Raw genomic sequence first — 22,666 nt, forward strand, 5'->3', positions numbered from 1 at the left:
CATCTGCAATGAATCATACAAATGTTGGCTTGGTTCCTGCTTTCATGTGGTATGACCAGCCACAATTGAACAGGTCTGTCAGGACGGACAATATGGAGCTAGATCAGTTGCTTTGGGCAGCTGCTTTGTCAAACATAGGTTTGGTTCCTGTCGATTGTATTGGTAGGTGGGACTTAACAAGTCATGGCCTGCATCTCAATAGAAAAGGGAAGGGTAAACTGGCTGGGATGATAGCCAAATCTTTAAGAGGGGGGAGGGGGGAGGGGGGGCACCGCACCCCTACCTTCTAACTTCTTCCCAAAATTCATAAACCCAACCATCCCGGCCGCCCCATTGTAGCTGGTTACCAACCCCCCCACAGAGCGTATCTCTGCCTACGTAGATCAACACCTTCAACCCATTACATGCAGTCTCCCATCCTTCATCAAAGACACCAACCACTTTCTCGAACGTCTGGAATCCTTACTCAATCTGTTACCCCCGGAAACCATCCTTGTAACCATTTATGCCACTTCCTTGTACACAAATATTCCTCACGTCCAGGGCCTCGCTGCGATGGAGCACTTCCTTTCACGCCGATCACCTGCCACCCTACCTAAAACCTCTTTCCTCATTACCTTAGCCAGCTTTATCCTGACCCACAACTTCTTCACTTTTGAAGGCCAGACATACCAACAATTACAGGGAACAGCCATGGGTACCAGGATGGCCCCTCGTACGCCAACCTATTCATGGGTTGCCTAGAGGAAGCCTTCTTGGTTACCCAGGCCTGCCAACCCAAAGTTTGGTACAGATTTATTGATGACATCTTCATGATCTGGACTCACAGTGAAGAAGAACTCCAGAATTTCCTCTCCAACCTCAACTCCTTTGGTTCCATCAGATTCACCTGGTCCTACTCGAAATCCCACGCCACTTTCCTTGACGTTGACCTCCATCTGTCCAATGGCCAGCTTCACACGTCCGTCCACATCAAACCCACCAACAAGCAACAGTACCTGCATTATGACAGCTGCCACCCATTCCACATCAAACGGTCCCTTCCCTACAGCCTAGGTCTTCGTGGCAAACGAATCTGCTCCAGTCCGGAATCCCTGAACCATTACACCAAAAACCTGAAAACAGCTTTCGCATCCCTTAACTACCCTCCCGACCTGGTACAGAAGCAAATAACCAGAGCCACTTCCTCATCCCCTCAAACCCAGAACCTCCCACAGAAGAACCACAAAAGTGGCTCATTTGTGACAGGATACTTTCCGGGACTGGATCAGACCCTGAATGTGGCTCTCCAGCAGGGATACGACTTCCTCAAATTCTGCCCTGAAGTGAGATCCATTCTTCATGAAATCCTCCCCACTCCACCAAGAGTGTCTTTCCGCCGTCCACCTAACCTTCGTAACCTGTTAGTTCATCCCTATGAAATCCCCAAACCACCTTCCCTACCCTCTGGCTCCTATCCTTGTAACCGCCCCCGGTGTAAAACCTGTCCCATGCACCCTCCCACCACCACCTACTCCAGTCCTGTAACCCGGAAGGTGTACACGATCAAAGGCAGAGCCACGTGTGAAAGCACCCACGTGATTTACCAACTGACCTGCCTACACTGTGATGCATTCTATGTGGGAATGACCAGCAACAAACTGTCCATTCGCATGAATGGACGCAGGCAGACAGTGTTTGTTGGTAATGAGGATCACCCTTTGGCTAAACATGCCTTGGTGCACGGCCAGCACATCTTGGCACAGTGTTACACCGTCCGGGTTATCTGGAAGGTTTCGAGGGGGTGATTTTGAGGAAGAGGTGGTGGGTCCCGCCGTGATGGAGGACGGAACTGTTCCAGGCAGGGTTCAATTTGGATAGTGTCTTTGGGAGTTGGATCATTAGGAGTAGGATTAGGATCATTTTTCTTCGTGGCAAAGTGATATTTCCAGCAGAGAGTTCGAGTGTAGGACAGTAAATCTTTGACGAGGGCTGTTTGGTTGAATCTGGGAGTGGGGCTGAAGGTGAGGCCTTTGGATAGGACAGAGGTTTCGGATTGGGAGAGAGGTTTGGAGGAAAGGTTAACTACTGAATTAGGGTGTTGTGGTTCCAGATTGTGTTGATTGGAATTTTGAGGTTTTGGAGGGAGTGGAGCTGGAAGTGGGAGATTGAGTAGATGGGAGAGACTGGGTTTGTGTGCAATGAGAGGAGGTTGAGGTTTGCTGGAAAGGTTGTGAAGGGTGAGTGAGTTGCCTTTCCGGAGGTGGGAAACCAGGAGATCGGATAGTTTTTTAAGGTGGAGGGTGGCATGCTGTTCTAATTTGCGGATGGCCTGTAGGAGGATGCTCTGAACAGCCGGTGTGGATGTGGGAGAGGAAAGATTGCGGACTTTGATTAGGGATAGGAGTTGACGGGTGTGTTCATTGGCTGAGTCGATGTGTAGGTGAAGGATTAGGTGGGTGAGGGCTATGGGTTGTGCAGTTTGGAACTGATGGAAAGAAGGATTACAGCCAGAGATGGGAACTTTAAGTGTGAGGCCTTTGGGGTAATGCCAAATGTCAGACAAGCCTGAGTAAATGAAATATGGGAGTGTAATCTGGCTAGGGCGAAGGCATGTTTGCGGAGGGAATGTAAATAAAACTTAATGGGCTCGTTGTGGGGGTGTTGTGAGGGTGACATGGTATTAGAAGGTGGAAAGTGCAAAATGAAGCTGAAATGAAAATGAAAATAAAAATAAAAATATATGGGAAGAGATAAAGGTGAACTAGAAAGCAACTGGAGCTCTGGTGTGAAAAAAGGCGAAAAAGTGTTGGTTAGAGCTGGGCTATGTTGATCCTGTGGTGGACTTGGGTTGGTAGACAACGATGTGCATAAAGGTTAGGTGGTTGTGTTGCCGCCAAAACACGTTAAAGGGTGGAGAAGTTCGTGAAAATTTCGAAAAAACTACTTGTAAATGTATTAAAAGGAGTGGTTTTATGGTGGCAGATTATGAAAATGAGGCTAACAATTGTCTGACGAAGAAATAATGACGTTAAAACCTGTGGGAAGCGGCTAAAAATGATCAGTGATGTGAGCAAAACGGAAATGGAAATAAAGCAAAAGTTATTAGAACTAGCCGAAATGGTTTTTTAATAGGTGAAAGGAACTGTTTGTGAACTAGAAACGGTGGATTTTATAGCAGCGGTAGTGTTGAAAGCGGGAAAAAATTTTTTTTTTGGTTATGGTTTGGAAGTGGGTTACGTATTATTACGTATTATTGAATATATATCGGCGGGATAAAATTGTATAGTAGATTACGGTAAAAAGGAGAAGGTAAATACAAAGTGAAACTACTGGCAAAAACAGAAAGAGAAAATAAGACGACAGCAAAGATTTCGAAATGCAACAGTGACAATAACAAACGTAATTGTTGCGTTCAAATTAATGATATGAATATAATAGAGGGAAACATTCCACGCGGGAAAAATATATCTAAAAACAAAGATGATGAGACTTACCAAACAAAAGTGCTGGCAAGTCGATAGACATACGAACAAACACACAAAATTCAAGCTTTCGCAACAAACGGTTGCTTCATCAGGAAAGAGGGAAGGAGAGGGAAAGACGAAAGGATGTGGGTGCTTGTGTCTGTATATGTGTGGATGGATATGTGTGTGTGTGTGCGCGAGTGTATACCCGTCCTTTTTTCCCCCTAAGGTAAGTCTTTCCACTCCCGGGATTGGAATGACTCCTTACGCTCTCCCTTAAAACCCACATCCTTTCATCTTTCCCTCTCCCTCCCTCTTTCCTTTTTTTTGGTTATGGTTTGGAAGTGGGTTACGTATTATTACATATTATTGAATATATATCGGCGGGATAAAATTGTATAGTAGATTACGGTAAAAAGGAGAAGGTAAATACAAAGTGAAACTACTGGCAAAAACAGAAAGAGAAAATAAGACGACAGCAAAGATTTCGAAATGCAACAGTGACAATAACAAACGTAATTGTTGCGTTCAAATTAATGATATGAATATAATAGAGGGAAACATTCCACGCGGGAAAAATATATCTAAAAACAAAGATGATGAGACTTACCAAACAAAAGCGCTGGCAAGTCGATAGACATACAAACAAACACAAACATACACACAAAATTCAAGCTTTCGCAACAAACGGTTGCTTCATCAGGAAAGAGGGAAGGAGAGGGAAAGACGAAAGGATGTGGGTGCTTGTGACTGTATATGTGTGGATGGATATGTGTGTGTGTGTGCGCGCGAGTGTATACCCGTCCTTTTTTCCCCCTAAGGTAAGTCTTTCCGCTCCCGGGATTGGAATGACTCCTTATGCTCTCCCTTAAAACCCACATCCTTTCGTCTTTCCCTCTCCTTCCCTCTTTCCTGATGAGGCAACAGTTTGTTGGGAAAGCTTGAATTTTGTGTGTATGTTTGTGTTTGTTTGTGTGTCTATCGACCTGCCAGCGCTTTCGTTTGGTAAGTCACATCATCTTTGTTTTTAGATATATTTTTCCCACGTGGAATGTTTTCCAAACATTGTGAACATCTTCAGCTGATGTGACAGATCTTCATACAGCGGAACAGGACTTGATTCACATTATTTGCAAATGCAATGTCTTTCAGAAAATTATTCAGAGGTTCTCTGCAAATGAACTCTCACTAAATTTTGAGAAAAGACAGTTTATACAATTCTGTACAGTAAATGGCATAACAGCATTGATGAATATAGGCTATGAACGGAAGTCTGTTGTTAAGTTAGAATACTCAGAATTTCTGGGTGTGTGCACTGATGAGAAATTGAATTGGAAGAAACACATCAATGATCTGCTGAAACGGTTAGGTTCAGCAACTTATGCTATTAGGGTTATTTCCAATTTTGGTGATAAACATATCAGTAAATTAACCTACTATGCCTATTTTCATTCACTGCTTTCATATGGCATCATATTTTGGGGCAATTCATCATTAACAGAGAAAAAGTATTCATTGCACAAAAGTGTGTAATCAGAATAACAGCTGGGGCACACCCAAGACCACCTTGCAGACATTTATTTAAGGAACTCGGGATATTCACAGTAGCTTCACAGTACATATATTCACTTATGAAATTTGTCATTAATAACCCACCCCAATTCAAAAATAACAGTGAAGTGAAGTGCATAGCTACAACACTAGAAGAAAGATTGATATTCACTATTCTGGATTAAATCTCACTTTGGCACAGAAGGGGGTGAATTATGATGCCACAAAAATCTTTGGTCATTTGCCAAATAGTATTAAAAGTCTGACAAATAGCCAACCAACATTTAAAAGTAAATTAAAAGAATTTCTGAATGACAACTCCTTCTACTCAATAGATGAATTCTTAGATATGAAGTAGTAACTGAAAAAAAAAGTTAATTATTTTGTGTAAAGAAAACTTATGTTAAAGTGACACTTTCCACATCATTATGAAATGTCGTATTCATGATCTATGGAACAAGGATTAATGTATGTATGTATGTATGTATGTAAGAACTCAAACAAGAGTGCACTCAATCTAACAGTAATACAAAAACGTTAATACATTACATTAAATAAAAAAAATCATTTCTTTTTTCCTAAGAGATTCCATAATAATGTCATAATCTCATGTATTCTGTGTACATCTTCTGGGTCCATGAAATGCATACCAGATGCCCAGCAAGTAGTTAGCATTCTCCTGGCTTCCATGCAGTGCATGCTACATCTTTTCTCATATGTTCTCTCTGTAGTAACAGATATGATATACACAGCACATCTGTCGATATTTGACCCCTCCCTCACTTTACTTAAACATTGTGAACATCTTCAGCTGATGTGACAGATCTTCATACAGCGGAACAGGACTTGATTCACAATGTCCTGTTACGCTACATGTCTCCATACTCAAGGTAAAGATGTCGCTTTGTCATTTTCTTTTGTAATATAAAATTTGGTGTTATTACATGGCACATAATTGCCTTCTTATTAAATTTCCTTTTGACGTTCACCTTATTCCTCATTGCATTGTTACATATGTTAGTATCTTTTCTTGTATCTCATTTCCTAGGTTGTCACTTAGTACCCATTATACATAATTGTTGTATTATTTTCTTACACCATTAATAAGTATTCCTTAAATACTATAACATTTAGATTAATTTGAATTATTGATACTACACATTGGTTGATTGTTACCCTCGTAACTTAACACACACATTTATTCCTTTAGGACAAGCTTCATGTTTTCTTTTCTTTCTGTATAACACACAAAGGTTTGTAATATTTAAGAACAAGAATATCAGTTAGTTCTATTTTGTGTTTCATCAACAACAGAGTACATTTTGAAATTTTGAGTTACATCTGGGGATATATAAATCTCCTTAGTCATCTTTACTAGTTATGTTTGATATTTTCTTTGTTAGTGTGATCACTTGTCACGTTAACACCTAAGTAAATTCTTTTTAATTGCATCATAGCTGAACCTCCCCATTTTTGGGTGAGTACAGCACAACCTACTTTTATTTGTATGTGAAAGTGACCCACCTCCAACTATTTCATAAAAGTGATATGAGTCATTTATCTTGTGAATGGACCTGACCTATGGTATAGATCAGTCACTCCATGATCTGTCTACCTGTATAATATCCAATCCTTCGTGAGCCCACATTCTTGGTGGAGCTTACTTCTGTCAGAGAGTACTGGACTGGCCGCGGTGGCCGAGCGGTTGTAAGCGCTTCAGTCCGGAACCATGCGACTTCTACGGTCGCAGGTTTGAACCCTGCCTTGGGCATGGATGTGTGTGATGTCCTTAGGTTAGTTAGGTTTAAGTAGTTCTAAGTTCTAGGGGACTGATGACCTCAGATGTTTAGTCCCATAGTGCTCGGAGCCATTTAGACAGTACTGGTCACCATCTTTGACAAATTTATAGAATAAGAACGAAGAGGTTCGTTAATTCTTCTCCTCAATTTTTACTCTATTGTGATTTCAACACCTTCTTTCTTCTCTCTGTACGTATTATTTGTCCTACTCACCATCCTATAGTATCAATAACTATTATCGTTTGTACTTCTCTCATGCAAGTTTTTTCAACATGCATCATGTACCAAGTGTACCCCCTTTATATATCTCAAAATATAACTTACTACTATCATTATTCCTGCACTATGTGTAGATTTTATCTGTTCATTGATAATACTTCCTATTTTAACCCACCAGGTTCTTCTATCATAGTTTATAAGGGTCATTTTGCATGTCATACATTATTTCATTGATGTATTCTTTATTCCACTCGAAAATGTGATGCGAATAAATTGTGTCATTTCATCAATCTCCTCATATTCCTGTTCCAGCCAAACTGTTGCAAGGAGATCCTTAGGTGCACCAGTGTGCACCCTCCTAGACATTTCTGATGCTAAACCCCCTCAGAAAGGCATAAAGTGCCCATTGCTTGACTTCCTATAGCAATACTTTGTTTACCTCCTCACTACATGTTAACTCATATGTATGTACATTTAGTTTTCTAATCCAATCTGCAAATTCCTCTATTGCTTCATCATTTCTCTTTGGAATTATGCTCAACTGTTCCTATATCTCTGTTCCTCTCCTTATGCGAGTCATTCAAAAGTTTTCACCTTGCGCGGTCCCTCTGTGCACTGTACAGATGACTTTGCCACTCCTGACACACACACACCCTTGCTATCTGTAACAACTGTTTATCCAACTTACCGCTATGTCAACTGTTGACAAGAGGACATCTACAAACATGTAAATGTCCTCAGATGACCTGCAGGAAAAGATACAAAAAAGGTCTGCAACAGATGGATCTAACCTTAAACTCTGTGACTTCAGTATCCCCAACTCTTTCTCCTTCTTTGCTAGCTCATTACTCATCACTGTCTCCTCCATACTTAACTGTGCTACATGATTAATTAATGACTTTGTAGCCTGTCACCTTGTTTCTGCATCATCCTTACTCATTTTTATGAACTTAGCAATAACAGTTCAGTAATAACAAGGGCAGAACCCTCCATAGCTACTCCTACTGCCATAATCACGTCTTCTGTCTAATAATGAGCCACATGGATTCCCTACACTGTCTAGATATTTGACCAAAATGATGAAAAGTAAAGTGAACATCTACCACAGACTCAGCACAAGGGACAGAATGCCCACGTAAACCGCACTGTGTACGTCACTCATGCTCTAGCCATGCATCCAAAGAATCACCCTTAAAATGAGATATATACACTGATCCTGACAGCCTCACAAAAGTAACACTGAAGTTATCATACCCCATAATTTTGAAACCCATAACTGTCACCAGAACAAAAATAGCTGTCTCATACCACCCCTACTACTCCATGGCTGGCAGCACTGCCTCTGCACATGCACCATATGCCAACTATTAAAACATCTTGTATTTGATGCAAATACTTTTCTCCAATCTCGTACCCCTGTCTAAACATCAATCTCCACATATTCCAATTCCACAGGCTGTAATTCAGACACCATGCTGCAAGGGGTCCACTGTGGACATTAGCTCTCCTGAAATAACTCTGTTGAGTGCAGCAGCATCCAATGGTGGAGATGACAGGCAAGAAGGACCAGGGGATACACTGCTGACTGAAATAATTGTTTTATTCACCTTTAAACAAACATTGTGTTATTTGGATGTGAGGCAAACATGCCTCACTCCTGTGACCCTGGCTGGTGGTGGCTTCCAGACAGCTGCTTCTGTCCGGACAAGGAATTGCATGCATAGTCACTCTGTGATACTGACGTCAGCCCAACCAATGGCCAGTGGCCTGTCACTAGGCTATGACTCCCAATGTCAACAGTGTGCTCCTTTTGCTGAATGGTGTCCTCCTGTAATGACAGCTCCTGGTGACTCAGCCCCACATGCATTCACTGCGGTGGTGCATGGAGACTGCTGTGCATGGGACATGACCTGCTGCCCTCTGGCAGGAGTCTGATTATGTCAGATACCAATGGTAGGTCAGCAGTGCTGTGGCATTAAGTACCACAGGGACCTCAGTGCTGGTGGCAGCAGACCTGACCTGGTCTCGAAAACTTGGCTTCAGCTGGCGATGGCCAGTTGTCCTGTCTCTGACATGGAGTCAGTTTCACTGTGGTGCTACTGGATTCTGAATGAATCTGCCTCAAATTCAGACCTATTTATGTAGCTCAGAGGCGCATCTGTTACACTAAAACCTGGCGCAGTCACATAACTTGCAACGCGAGTCTTGCCCTGGTGTGATGACGTTGTCCTGCCCGCTCTGTCTATTACCGCTGCATGATGCAGTTTTCCACTGAGTGCAGCTAGCCCTACATGCATGTATCCAACTTATGTGTGGTCTAATGAAGACTTACGTTTGTAGTTTAGCTATACCACAATTGTTTAACAAATTTTCCCTTAAATACACTTCACATATTAAATTAAGAATGGAAAACAAGAATAATCTTTACCAGAGCTCAGAACATTTGAAAGAAAAACAAACCAGACCATAATATAAAATATAAGCTTGTGATACAGCAGTTATGAGGGCTATCCACAAAGTACATTACGTTTTGGAATTAAAAATAAATAAAGTATTGGAAATTTTTTTTATTATATACAGATGAAAGCCATACTTAAATACTACTTTTCTACATAGTTGCCATTTAAATTAAGGCACTTATCGTAGCGATGGACGAGCATGGAAATTCCTACGTCGCAAAATTCGGCCGCCTGCGCCTTCAACCACGTGGTTACCTCTTCTTGAAGCTGTGGGTCGTCATCAAAATGCTGCATAGCCAACCATTTCTTCATTGCTGGGAATAAGTGGAAGTTGCTAGGTGCCAGGTCGGGACTGTACGGCGGATGAGGAAACAACTCCCACTTAAAAGATTCGAGAACTTCACGAGTGGCATTTGCCGTGTGGGCCCGGGCGTTGTCATGAATCAGCAAGATCTTTGAGCCCAACTTTCCCCTGCGCTTGTTTTGTATTGCTCTTCTGAGGTTGTGCAGAGTTTGGCAATACATTTGAGAGTTTATTGTCGTGCCTCTTTCCAGGAAATCCAAAAAAATCACACCTTTTCTGTCCCAAAAGAGGTAACCACGTGGTTGAAGGCGCAGGCGGCCGAATTTTATGGCGAAAGAATTTCCAAGCTCGTCCATTGCTACGATAAGTGCCATATAATAAAAAAAAATTCCAATACTTTATTTATATTTAATTCCAAAAAGTAATGTACTTTGTGGATAGCCCTCGTATAATGGTGCTGTCAGATTGGATGTTCTGGTAGTATTTTATAAGCTGCGTAACATTGTATTTATTGACATTCTGCTGTTAGCACCGCAGTTGTTTCTGTGGCGTGGAGTCAGTGGCAGTTTCCGTGAAAAGAAAGTGTGTTGGAATTCCCAGACATATAGTGATGAAAGTTTGGCTCGCTTCTCACAGCATGGAGTGGCATGAGAAGTTAGAAGATTTATTTGAGAAGTAAAAAGGTAGTTATTTAATGGTGTGTGTACCCATGTGCCATACAATAGTGCAAATTGTTCATTTTATGCACAATTTAAGATGATTTGTACATCTTATAAACTCATATTTGTAATCTCTGCTGTATTACATTTACTGACCTGGCAGGATCATGGTAATACTTATGAGAAAGCTCTCAGTAGATTTGTATGATATAGATGTGGAAGTGATTCAGATTATGTGATAGAACACTGTGTGAACAGTTCAACCCTGAGAAATAACAAATTTCAGAATAGTTGCAGGCTATCTAACTTCAGAATAATTTAATTTTCAGTATATTGCATAATTATTGACTGAATTTATAAATTTGAAGTAGTCATAATCTACGCATTGCGAGATAAAATCTTATGTTAAATGTTTAACACAATAAGACAAGTATTATAGTTAGAAGCTGTGTGGTTTCCTTGAGGCAGCATAATTGACAGCATGCAAATACATGGACTTATGCATCCAGTATTTAAGAATGAGAGAACTTAGCAACTTCCAGTAAACTTTGCACTAATTTCAAATCTTTATAAACTTTTTCTTGTCAATAGCCCCCACAAAATGATGAAAGGAAAAGAGTTTGTCTCTGACTACATTTTCACTTTTCTGGCAGTAAGACTTCAGCATCATGATGTTTTAATTCAGTACTTATTTTCTACCAGCTATATTTGCAACTCAGTTCAGATGGTAACCACGTATATCATTGAATGTACGTGGTAATTTATATCATTGTGTGACTCATAGTTAAGGAAATAAGGCATCATAAACGTTTACACGCATGAAAAACTAGCTTTCGTTTAAAATATTGCACAGTAGAACTTCAACGTCAGACATGACATTTCAATTTATTGCATCTGGACTACTTGTTTGCAACACACTTTGCAGGCAGTATCTACACACTGCATGTACCTGTAAAATTATGTCTTTGTATGACACAGAGTTCAGGAGGTATAACATCATAAACATTTAGATGCACTAAGAACTTGGTTTTGCTTAAAATGGAATGCAAATTTCCCAGATTATGTACACCCATTGTTTCATAATGAGAGCCCTTAGTGACTTCCAATAAACTTAAAGCATAATTTCAAACCTTTTCTCACTTACATGCTTAACATCAAACATTTAACATGTTAACTCAGTTGTAAAGTAATCAGACATTTGAAGCTGTTTTATACATGGGAGTTTGGTTCTTTAAAGACTCTGAGACTTGCCGAGTTTTATTGGTTACAGCCTAACAAGTCAGTTGTTGCAGACTACTGTATAGTGTACCATGACACTGCACACAGTGACTCTGGTATTGAAGCAGAGAATTAGGCAATAATGAGAGAAAAAGTGAATGGGAGAGCAGGGCATTAAACTGCAGTCAACGAAATTGATCGCCAAACTGTGGCATAGTTCCTCCTTATCACTATTCCAATGAGGTTTTCATGACCTAACCTGGAATTGGACATTGTCTGGTGACACAGGTATTATTTATCTGGCAATATTACTCTTTATGCAGTGAAATTAGTCTACTAATTTTAATGTGCCAAATTTTTAAGTGACTTCATTTTATATTATGTCAGAAGAGCAATTGTTGGTCTACCACTGGATCTGTCCTCTATTTTTATGAAAAAAGAGAGAAATGTAACAGTAGTTTCAAGATTTTGTGTGATGTCTTTCTAGGGAGAGGATTTTTTTGATGAGTGCCTGACTCATCTGGTTATGTTATGTGTTTTGTGTTATTGGCCAGTAAATATTTTTTGCCCTTTTTCTGTATAAAATTTTTGTATAATAAATATCCACTTCAACATCATCATTTTTTGTAGTCCCCAGTGTATATCAATGAAAACAATTGTAACCAATACAATTACAGGTAGTAGAAAGTGCTCATAGGCAAGACTGAAGTCAGTCACTTGGCTGAATTGTATCACAGTTTGACAAGATATAACTTAATACTGGAAGGTGGAATAGCACTTATACTCAGATCTTGTGCAGGCTCAATTGTAACATGAGCAGTCCAAAAAATAACTGGTGTAGTGCAGAGATCTTGTTAATACTTCAGTCATCTGTGGAGAGGAACATATTTACTTTCATACAGAATTGAAGAGTGAAACTGCATCTGCCTGACTTTACATTGGCCAGCCTGAGATGCTGTCTGCTCAGCACTCACAACTGCCTGCTGGACATAAGAGTAGTGAGGCTTCTCAATCGTATGACATTATCCATTAACATGTCCAGCAGAATTACGAGAATCATAATCATCATCATCTCCATCATCATAATTTTTTTCATTGTCAGAAAGGTGAAAACTTGAGCTAATCTACTATACTGCAGCTTTCCCTCATGATCTGCTACTTCAGATCGGAGGGTGTACCCTGAGCATTTATGTGGGAAGGAAATATAAATTAATTAGTGCTTCTAGTTTTGTTGAAATTATACAGCTCAGAGGGTAATATGCTCCAAAACTTTACCACACTAAGAAGATTCTATGACAACTGGGAACAGACTGAGAGCTCAAAGTTATTTTTCCTGTGGGTACTAGAGATACACCATGTGATCAAAAGCATCCGCACACCCCCAAAAACATATGTTGTACGTATTAGGTGCATTGTGCTGTCACCTACTGCCAGGTACTTCATATCAGCGACCTCAGTAGTCATTAAACATCGTGAGAGAGCAGAATGGGGTACTCCGTGGAACTCACAAACTTCGAGCGTGGTGAGGTGGTTGAATGCCACTTGTGTTATATGTCTGTACGTGAGATTTCCACACTCCTAAACATCCCTAGGTCCACTGTTCTGATGTGATAGTGAAGTGGAAAAATGAAGGGACATGTGCAGCACAAAACCGGATAGGCCGACCTTGTCTGTTGACTGACAGAGACCGCCGACAATTGATGAGGGTCATAATGTGTACTAGGCAGACGTCTGTCTCACAGGAATTCCAAACTGCATCATGATCCACTGCAAGTACTATGACAGTTAAGTGGGAGGTGAGAAAACTTGGATTTCATGTTCGAGCGGCTGCTTGTAGGCCACACATCATGCCGGTAAATGCCAGACGACGCCTCGCTTGATTTAAGGAGTGTAAACATTGGATGATTGAACAGTGGAAAAACATTGTGTGGAGTGACGAATCACGGTACACAATGTGGTGATCTGATGGCAGGGTGTTGGTATGGCGAATGCCCAGTGAACATCATCTGCCATTGTATGTGGTGCCAAGAGTAAAATTTGGGCACAGTGGTGTTATGATGTGGTCATGTTTTTCATGGAGGGGGCTTGCACCCCTTGTTGTTTTGCATGGCACTATCACAGCACAGGCCTACATTGATGTTTTAAGCACCTTCTTGCTTTCCACTGTTGAAGAATAATTCGGGGATGGTGATTGCATCTTTTAACACGATCGAGCACCTCTTCATAATGCACGGCCTGAGGCGGAGTGGTTACACGACAAAACATCCCTGTAATGGACTGGCCTGCACAGAGTTCTGACCTGAATCCTATAGAACACCTTTGGGATGTTTTGGAATGCCGACTTCGTGCCAGGCCTCATAGACTGACATCGGTACCTCTTCTCAGTGCAGCTCTCGGTGAAGAATGGGCTGCCATTCCCCAAGAAACCTTCAGCATCTGGTTGAACTTGTGCCTGCGAGAGTGGAAGCTCTCATCAAGGCTAAGGGTGGGCCAACACCGTATTGAATTCCAACATTACCGATGGAGGTCGCCACGAACTTTTAAGTTATTTTCAGTCAGGTGTCCGGATACTTTTGGTCACATAGTGTCGAATGTAAAATGGCATTATCAGTTCAGCAGTCCAAAATTCACATGAAGAATGAAAAAAGGTCATTGAAATTCTGAATCTTCAAACAATTGTATAAAAACAAGACTTTAACGGTTTCTAAGAGGATTGACTAACTAAGATGTCTCATTTTTAACCCCTACGTGTTACACCTTACCTTAAAAAATTCTAATCCATACATGACTCCTATTCTTAGCATTTTAAGAGGAATTCCAATAATTCACATATTATAATACACCTTAGCCTGGACTGTCCAATTAATTCTTATAGTTCCTAATCAGTAATTTACAAAGTAATGTGATACTTTTTGTTGCTGTTCTAAATTCTGCTTAGTCCAAAATTCTTATTCTGTATGAGTTAACTAAGTTCTACAAACAGCAACAAACATAAAATGATTGGAAAAAACTGCTCTTCTTTCGAGTTCTATGTTTGCTTCCCTCCAAAAGTTATGTGTTGAATATTTCATCACTCAAGCTCCGTGGTGACCTATACACATTTACACATTACCTTTTAGATTCATGGCTGGATTTAGAAATAAGACAAAATAAATCCTAGAATATAGCACTACTTATTTGCGCAGGTTAATAGGATCACTCAACAAAATAAAGGGATGCCCTGTATTGGTTCCAGGAACAATTAGAGCTATGCTTAGTGACATTTTTGGCAACTGCTTCATTTTCTTTGAGAAATTAGTGACTAGTTGTTACAGTATTCTGTATACAGAGGGCATGCCTTTAATTTGAAGGTAGGTGGCTTACAACAAGTTGAACTTGGCGAATTTTCACTGTTCTAAATAGTAGTCAAATGAAAGTGATGTAAATTTCAGGATTCCACATCTGTTATATTAATTAGTGAGTGGTTCATGTTTTCAGGGGTGTTTATGCTTTTCATTGTAAATTAATGACTCATGTACATGAAATTTGTTTTAACCTACGTAGTCATTCCATTCCTGTATAAAACATTGTACACGATGTGTGTCCAGTGTGTGTGTGTGTGTGTGTGTGTGTGTGTGTGTGTGTGTGTGTGTGTGTGTGTGTGTGTGTGTGCGCGCGCGCGTGTGTGTGTCAGGCAACATATTAACAAATTCCTTGTATTGCACCTTTCTGCTATACCAGTTTATTCCCTTTTTATGTGCTACAGTTGTCTGTCTCTTCTACATCTGTTCCATCTCTTAGTATTTTCTAAAAATTTCTCTGTTGTATTCATCAGACGTAATAAAGTGGATGAATGTACAGAGTACAGTGGAGTACATAAGATTATGTTACATATTGGTTGCCACCCAAGTATTTCTGTATGATTTGCTGCAGTTATTTCAAGTGTGACTGTGTTGAAGGTACCGAAAAATCTTAAATATGGCTGTAAATTCAGCTACTGTGTGACAGTAAATTTGAGAGGTTGACAAATCAGCCAACCAGTTGCAAATGAAGGTTTATTGGAACTGCTGACCCAAGTTTCAACAATTTTTAAAAAATTGTCTCCTTCAGAAGAAGCAATGCAGCCTAAAAATTACATTAGTAGTTACTATAGTATTTTAAACAAAACAAAGATGTGAGAACTGTAGAGAAACATTGTATTGTAAGTGTACTCATTTGTTACATCACATGCTCATAAGGTACACTGAATAAAGCCAAATGGCTCTTGTCATATGAAACATTTGTCCTTAGGAAACAAGTAATCACAAGCTATAGCTTAAGAACTGTAGCAACGTCGTATCTCAAGGGTGAATATTAAATGCCAAGTTTGGTGATCCATTGATATAAGGTTGTTGTCAGTATAAAAGTTGACTTATACGAAATCAAACATAATGATGATATCTGGATTACAACAGTATGCATCTGGAAAATGGCAAAGGTTAACTCCTCAACTGTACAGGCTCCAGCATGAAGGAAAGCTACATACAGAGGATGCGAAATGTGTGCTTGTGAGAAGTGTGCCTTGACAGCATTGAGTAGCTTTTGTAAATTAAAGCAGAAAAAGGAAATTGTGTCTTTCGTAAGGCCACTGTTATCCTAAAATTATATAAAATCAAACAAATATAAAACTGTATTTAAAACTGGAAACTGAAAACATCCTTATAACAGAGTAACAACGCAATGACATTTCACGGTGCATGTAATGAAATGTCCCATTAAAAGTAATAAATACTGTAAAGAAGGGAGGAAGGGGAATATGAACTAAAATTATTGAAATCTAATTGTTAAATGGGAGAAACCTCCATTTAGCATTAACAAAGTTTATAAACTATAACTTATGACAAAGTAACATTGCACCTTCATTTCGCAGTGCATGTGGTAAACAGTTCTATTAAAAGTAATAAATACTGCAAAGGAGGAGGAACATGAACTAAAATTTATTAAAACATAGTTACTAAAATGGAGAATCTTCAAATTTTCCACCTAGCATTAAAGAAGTTTACAAACAGTAGATAAAGGAGATTAGCCAACAAATTCCATATTCACATTAGGCTCAAAAACATTACAAGATTGTGTTGAAAAGGCATAAGAATAACACTATGTTAAGTAAAAATTGGTATACAAATGTAAGACGGTATTAAATTACTGCACAGAGTTAGAATTTTGGGGAAAGTGACATGCTTGCCAAAGCTAGAGGGTACCGGTAACTGCATTGCTATGCAGCAGTGAGCAGCAGCTTAAAGCTACCAAGCAAGTTCTTACTTTGCCATCTGCACATGAGCATTCAAGATGTTACCATCCCTATTAGCTAAATGGTAATCTGTTTGGAATTATCCATACAGAATAACAATGGTGACTTTTAATTTGTCATACGCCAACTTACTCCGACAATATTATTCCAGCAGACTCCTTTTACCCACAAGTTAAAAAAAGTAGCCTTTTTCCATTTAGTAATAATCAAACTTAAAGAACACCATCTTTCCTCGACAATTTTCAGAAAGAAATTAATTTGATTAATCCGTTGAAAGCAATAATGACTATGAATGGCATGTAGTTGACCCTGTCCTTAGTACTAAAGTGACCAAAAAATGTTTGACTTACATGATTAGCTGCCTCTTGACTAAAAAATATGACTGTAAGGTTACTTTCTGCACCAACAAAAGTTCGGAGAAAAATTTGGTGCTCATGATAAACACTGTAGAAGATTAATGTACAAACTGGCATTTTCAAAATGTTATGGAATAATTGTTCTGATTGTTATATAGGACAGACTGGAAGAGGTATTAAAGGCAGATACAAGAAGCATCCACCTGAAAAGAAAGCTGGAAATCTATATAATTATTCTTCTGCAGAGCATTTGCTGATATCTGATTATTCTCCAAGGAAACTCGAAGACAGGCCGGCCGCTGGTGGCCGAGCAGTTCTGGCGCTACAGTCTGGAACCGCGCGACCGCTACGGTTGCAGGTTCGAATCCTGCCTCGGGCATGGATGTGTGTGTTGTCCTTAGGTTAGTTAGGTTTAAGTAGTTCTAAGTTCTAGGGGACTTACGACCTCAGCAGTTGAGTCCCATAGTGCTCAGAGCCATTTTTTTTTTTGAAACTCGAAGACAGTAATTTCTTGTGAAGAGGTAACAGGCCAAAAATTATATTTGTTAGAAGAACTTGAAATATTCAAGCATGTAGCTAATAGAGATGGTAACATCTTGAATGATGGGTGCAACTGGCAAATAAGAACTTGCTTGATGGCTTTAAGCCACTGCCTACTGCCTCATAACAATGTGTCTGTAGTCTCGGCTAGCTTCGGCAAGCATGTTGTTTTCCTCAAAACACTTCCTCTGTAAAGTAATTTAATACCATTTTCCATTTGTATGCCAATTTCTACTTGCATGAAGGTTATCCTCATGCCTTTTTGACACATTCTTGTAATGATTTTGAGCCTAATCTGAATCTGGAATTTGGTTGGCTGTTCTACTTCATTGAATATCCTTGAACTTCTTTGATACCAAGCAGAAAATTCTCCATTTTAATAATTATGTTTTAATCAATTTTAGTTTACGTTCTCCTCCCCCCTCCCCGCCTCCTTATTTACAATATTTATTACTTCTAATAGCACTTTTTATTATATGCAAGGCGAAATGTCAGTGCAGCGTTATGTTTTTATAAGGATGTTTTCAGAAGCCTTTTTACAGTAACTTTTTGTATTTGGTTAATTTTATATCATTTTAGATTAACAGTAGCCTTCACAAGAGACAATTTTGTTTTCCTACTTTAATTTACGTAAGCTACTCAAGGTAGTCTAGGTGCATTTCTTACATGCACACATTTAACACACTCCACATGTAGCTTTCATTAGCATTAGAATCTGTACATTTGGGCAGTTGACCTTTGCTGTTTGCCTCAAGCATACTGTTTTAATCTAGATACAGTCATTGTGTTTCATTGTGTATAAGTCAACTCATACATCAACAAGAGTTTTATGTCGATGGACCACCACACTTGACATTTGATCTTCAAACCTGAAATATGATTTTGCTGCAGTCTTAAGCTATGGCTTGTGATTATTTATGTCATTAAGATGAATTTTTCATGTGACAAGAGCTGTTTGGCTTTATTCAATGCACTTTATCAGCTTGTGATGTAACCAGAGAGTACACTTATCTTACAATTTTTGTCTGCAGTTGCTGCATCTTTGTTTTGTTTAAAATAATATTGTGACTACTAATGTAATTTTTAATGTTTGTTATGCCTTCTGAAGAAGACAGTTTTTAAAAGAATTGTCAAAACCTTGGTCAAGAGTTTCAGTAAACCTTTATTTGCAGCTGGTTGGCTGATTTTTTCAAATTGTCCGAGTTTACTGAAAGATGTTTTGCTGTATTCTATTTACTTTGTTATAATGATTTCTGTGAGAGTTCAAATTTTTATGCATACCTTCGCAAAATGCTGGTTGTGATGTGGAATGATTTTAAAAGTCTGAACGTACAGCTGTGCTGTATAGTATAGTTGTCTAACAAGCAACAAGTAAGGAAAAAATGGAAGGTGTTTTTATCAAGGAAGGCATTCAAGTTGGAGAAATTAAGTATTGTGGAAATTCCAGTTTACTAATTTCCTATGAAGAGTTAGAGCTTCAACCAGAAATTTATGGAGTAAAGAGTGGCAGAAGACTACCAGAAAATAGCAAAGGACTTATACACAAATACATCACTTGTTACCAGTTCAACTGTATGACAACTACCAGAGCTCAAGGAACTTGACAGCCACTTGCACATCCCAGACCTTCAGTAATGGTTGCTTAATTATATATGTGCATTGGTTGTACACCATCCCTGCTGAGTTCATGTGGTGAATAGGGGGATGCCAACCATAAATTCTTCAGTTCTGTAAGTTTGTCTTGGTCCACAAATGCTCTATTGCAAAATCTACCTAAAACTGAACTTCCCCTATTGACTTCAGTGACATTTTTATTATTGGAGAAAACCTACGAAGTCTTCTGATTCGTATTAGTTGCTTTAACCAACATGGAAATCAGTCTTCAACAGTGTAATATACTCAACACTGCATGAAAATGATAAGTTTTGAACTGATTTTGTGATTACATTTAATGTAAGTTATCAAGGCAATAATTTTGGCTGTAAGGAGACTCTCCCAGGTGCCAAAAATTATAAATGGAAAAAATTACATGTGTGTATGAGAAATCTTCCATCGAGTCTAAACTGGATGACCAGGGAAACAATCTTTTCTACATCCACATCGAAACTCCGCAAGCCACCATACAGTGCATGGCGGAGTGTACTTTGTTACTGTTTTTGTGACCTTGTCATAGTATGAAAGTCAATGTGTTTGCTGACATGAAAAGCATAATACTTTATAATTCACACAATAATACTTTCAGTTATGCTGACTTAGGAGGAAATATGACCAAGCCAAATAATTTTGAGTTTCCCGTCGTAACGCTGCTTACAGCACAAAAAATCTGTTTCACACATTTGTAAATCAAGATACAGTATAAGTCTGCCAAATTGTAGTGCAGGGAAAACATCTGAAATTTTCAGCAAATGACATAACCATTCCATACGCAGCCACAAGCTGTATATCTGGATGCAAGTGACTGTGACATCATACAAGCAAACTAAATAACTAAAATTTTATTGACGTTTGTTTCTCATGAAAATCTGTTCACTTTCTCAGTTTGTCGAAGTCTTGAAGTGGTAATAGGTGCTTATTTGTTTATTTCTTCCCTTATTTTGGAGAGGCACAGTGTTACTCTTGGCATGATAGAATGGAGAGTCATTGGGTATGACTTCGGTCCATGGCTGGCAGTGATTGAGGGGATCTGACAGCACCATAATATGTCACAGGGATCCAGGATCCTCATGTGACAGTAATGAGGTGCCATTTTTCAACAGAACAAAGCAATTCCAAATGTGACATGTGTGTCTATAAAGTGGGTGCGTAGTTTGGTGGTACTCCTATGTTCAGGAAGATCCCGATATCTTTTAGATACCTGATAGAACATGCGTGGGGTGAGCTTAAATGTCAACTCCACGCAATACAGTTATGGGCCAGCTTGCCTCAGTAACACTAGGCACTGTCATTCAATTGATGGCCATTCTACAACTTCCATGTAGTGTTTGCGTCCCTATTTCTGTAGACAACATTAAGAATCTTATTTTCAGATATTGTCTCTCTTTTCTTTTTACTGTTTTTACACATTTCTACATATTTAATAATATAAATTTTCAAATAAATGACAGAAAGAGTTTTTTGTTGCAGGTGATAACTTTGAACCTGATCCATTACATCTCAGACAAGGAATTTCTGTTCACAACTTGACAAAAGTTTACAGCAATGGAAAAGTTGCAATAAACAATTTGACATTAAATTTTTATGAAGACCAGATTACTTCATTCTTGGGTCACAATGGTGCTGGGAAGACTACAACCATGTGAGTCATTTTTGCCGCTTTTGTCATCAGTTTTGTGTTACATTTTCATATTAATTTGCCATAATACCTAATTCATTTGTTTCCTTCAGGAGTAAAATTTGAACCCTTATCAAAAAGACTGCTTCAGTTGTATGATAAATAATTATTTGTGATCCAACTAGTTCTGTTGTGTTATAGCCACTTCTTCAGGGAAACATATTTATTTCATAATTTATTTCAAACTATAACCAATAGATGACCCAACATTCTTTGTCCAATTGTGATAAAAATGTTCAACTATCAGTAGGTCGGTAGTCCAATTTAAAACATGGCAGAATGCAAGAAAGCAGCTGGGAATGCAGGAAAATTTGAAGTTAAATTTACTTTCTTTTCACTATAATTTCTTTTGTAATTTTTTCTGATTGATACATTGCCATAAGTACATTTCATAATGCAGATGTTCCATATTTCTGCTCTAACTTTCAGTGTGTATTTTTGACAACTTTCAATTTATGGTAACTTATCATTGAATTTGTTTGAGATTTTATCTAAAATAAGTTGTGAGGCCATTAGTTTGCTTTTTAACAATGATTAATAAACATAGCTGTAGTGATACAAACTATTAGCAGGCAATGTGCATGGCCAGAAAAAGTACGTACATTCAAAGCCAACCAAGATTATTTCTTATAATGTTTTTTTCCCCTTTTTTCCCCCTTTTGTGTCTATCCTCTACAATTTACTAATCATTGTTCGGGTAATACGAGGGTTGAATGAAAAGTAATGCCTCCACCCTCATTAATTGGGTTTGGATGGGAATATGTTAATAAATCAAACACAGAAATAATCCTTAGAATGTGATCTTTAATTACCAATATTCACTTTTCCACATAATCACCAGCCAAATGGATACATTTCTGCCAACAATGAACAAGTTTTCTGAAGCTGTCACGGAAGAAGTCGACACTCTGTTTCAGTCTCTGAAGTTCCGCTGTGGTGGCACATGAAGTGTGTGGTTTGGCATTGTCATGCTGCAGGAAAACATTTCCCTTTTCCTTTCAGACCCTGTTAGCCGTCATTTCAGAGTTCAACGCATTGTGATGTAACACTCCGAATTTATTGTTGTTCCACAATCAAGAAAATCAACATGGATAACACCATCTGCGTCCCAGAACACTGTGGCCATGATTTTTCCAGATGAGGGATGTGTCTTGAATTTCTTTTTCTGGGGTGAGTCTTTGTGTCGATATTCCATAGACTGATGTTTTGTCTCCGGGTCATAATGTTGCACCCACGTTTCGTCTTGTCACAATTGTATGGAGAAAGGTGTCACCTTCATTCTTGTAATGCGCTTTCAATTCAGGAGTCAGCATCTGGGGTACCCATCGTGCACAGATCTTCCGATAGCCAAGCAAAGCAATAATGTGACCCACATGTTCTTGTGAAATGCCAATTGTGCTTGCAATTTCTCTCTGAGTGGTACAGTGATCATCCTGCTTGTGAAACTCAGTGGTTGCTGTCACAGGACATCCAACTCTTTGTTTGTCATGCGGCTCAGAGGTTCCAGCCTCAACA

At 39.1% G+C, this 22,666-nt stretch overlaps 1 protein-coding gene across 4 annotated transcripts in view; it reads left to right on the forward strand.

Annotated features, from left to right (window-relative positions):
• Window positions 1-22,666, forward strand: part of LOC126237047 (ATP-binding cassette sub-family A member 7-like) — a 607,922-nt gene that overhangs the window by 239,411 nt on the left and 345,845 nt on the right. For all 4 annotated transcript variants that reach the window (XR_007545025.1, XR_007545024.1, XR_007545023.1 and 1 more), the window contains exon 20: window positions 20,944-21,115. Coding sequence is in view for 1 of the 4 variants with exons in the window: in XM_049946811.1 (XP_049802768.1) it covers window positions 20,944-21,115 (172 nt within the window). In the remaining 3 variants the exon portion in view is untranslated. The remainder of the gene's footprint in view (window positions 1-20,943; window positions 21,116-22,666) is intronic.

Source organism: Schistocerca nitens, chromosome 2 (genome assembly GCF_023898315.1).
Source record: "Schistocerca nitens isolate TAMUIC-IGC-003100 chromosome 2, iqSchNite1.1, whole genome shotgun sequence".
Taxonomy (NCBI): domain Eukaryota; kingdom Metazoa; phylum Arthropoda; class Insecta; order Orthoptera; family Acrididae; genus Schistocerca; species Schistocerca nitens.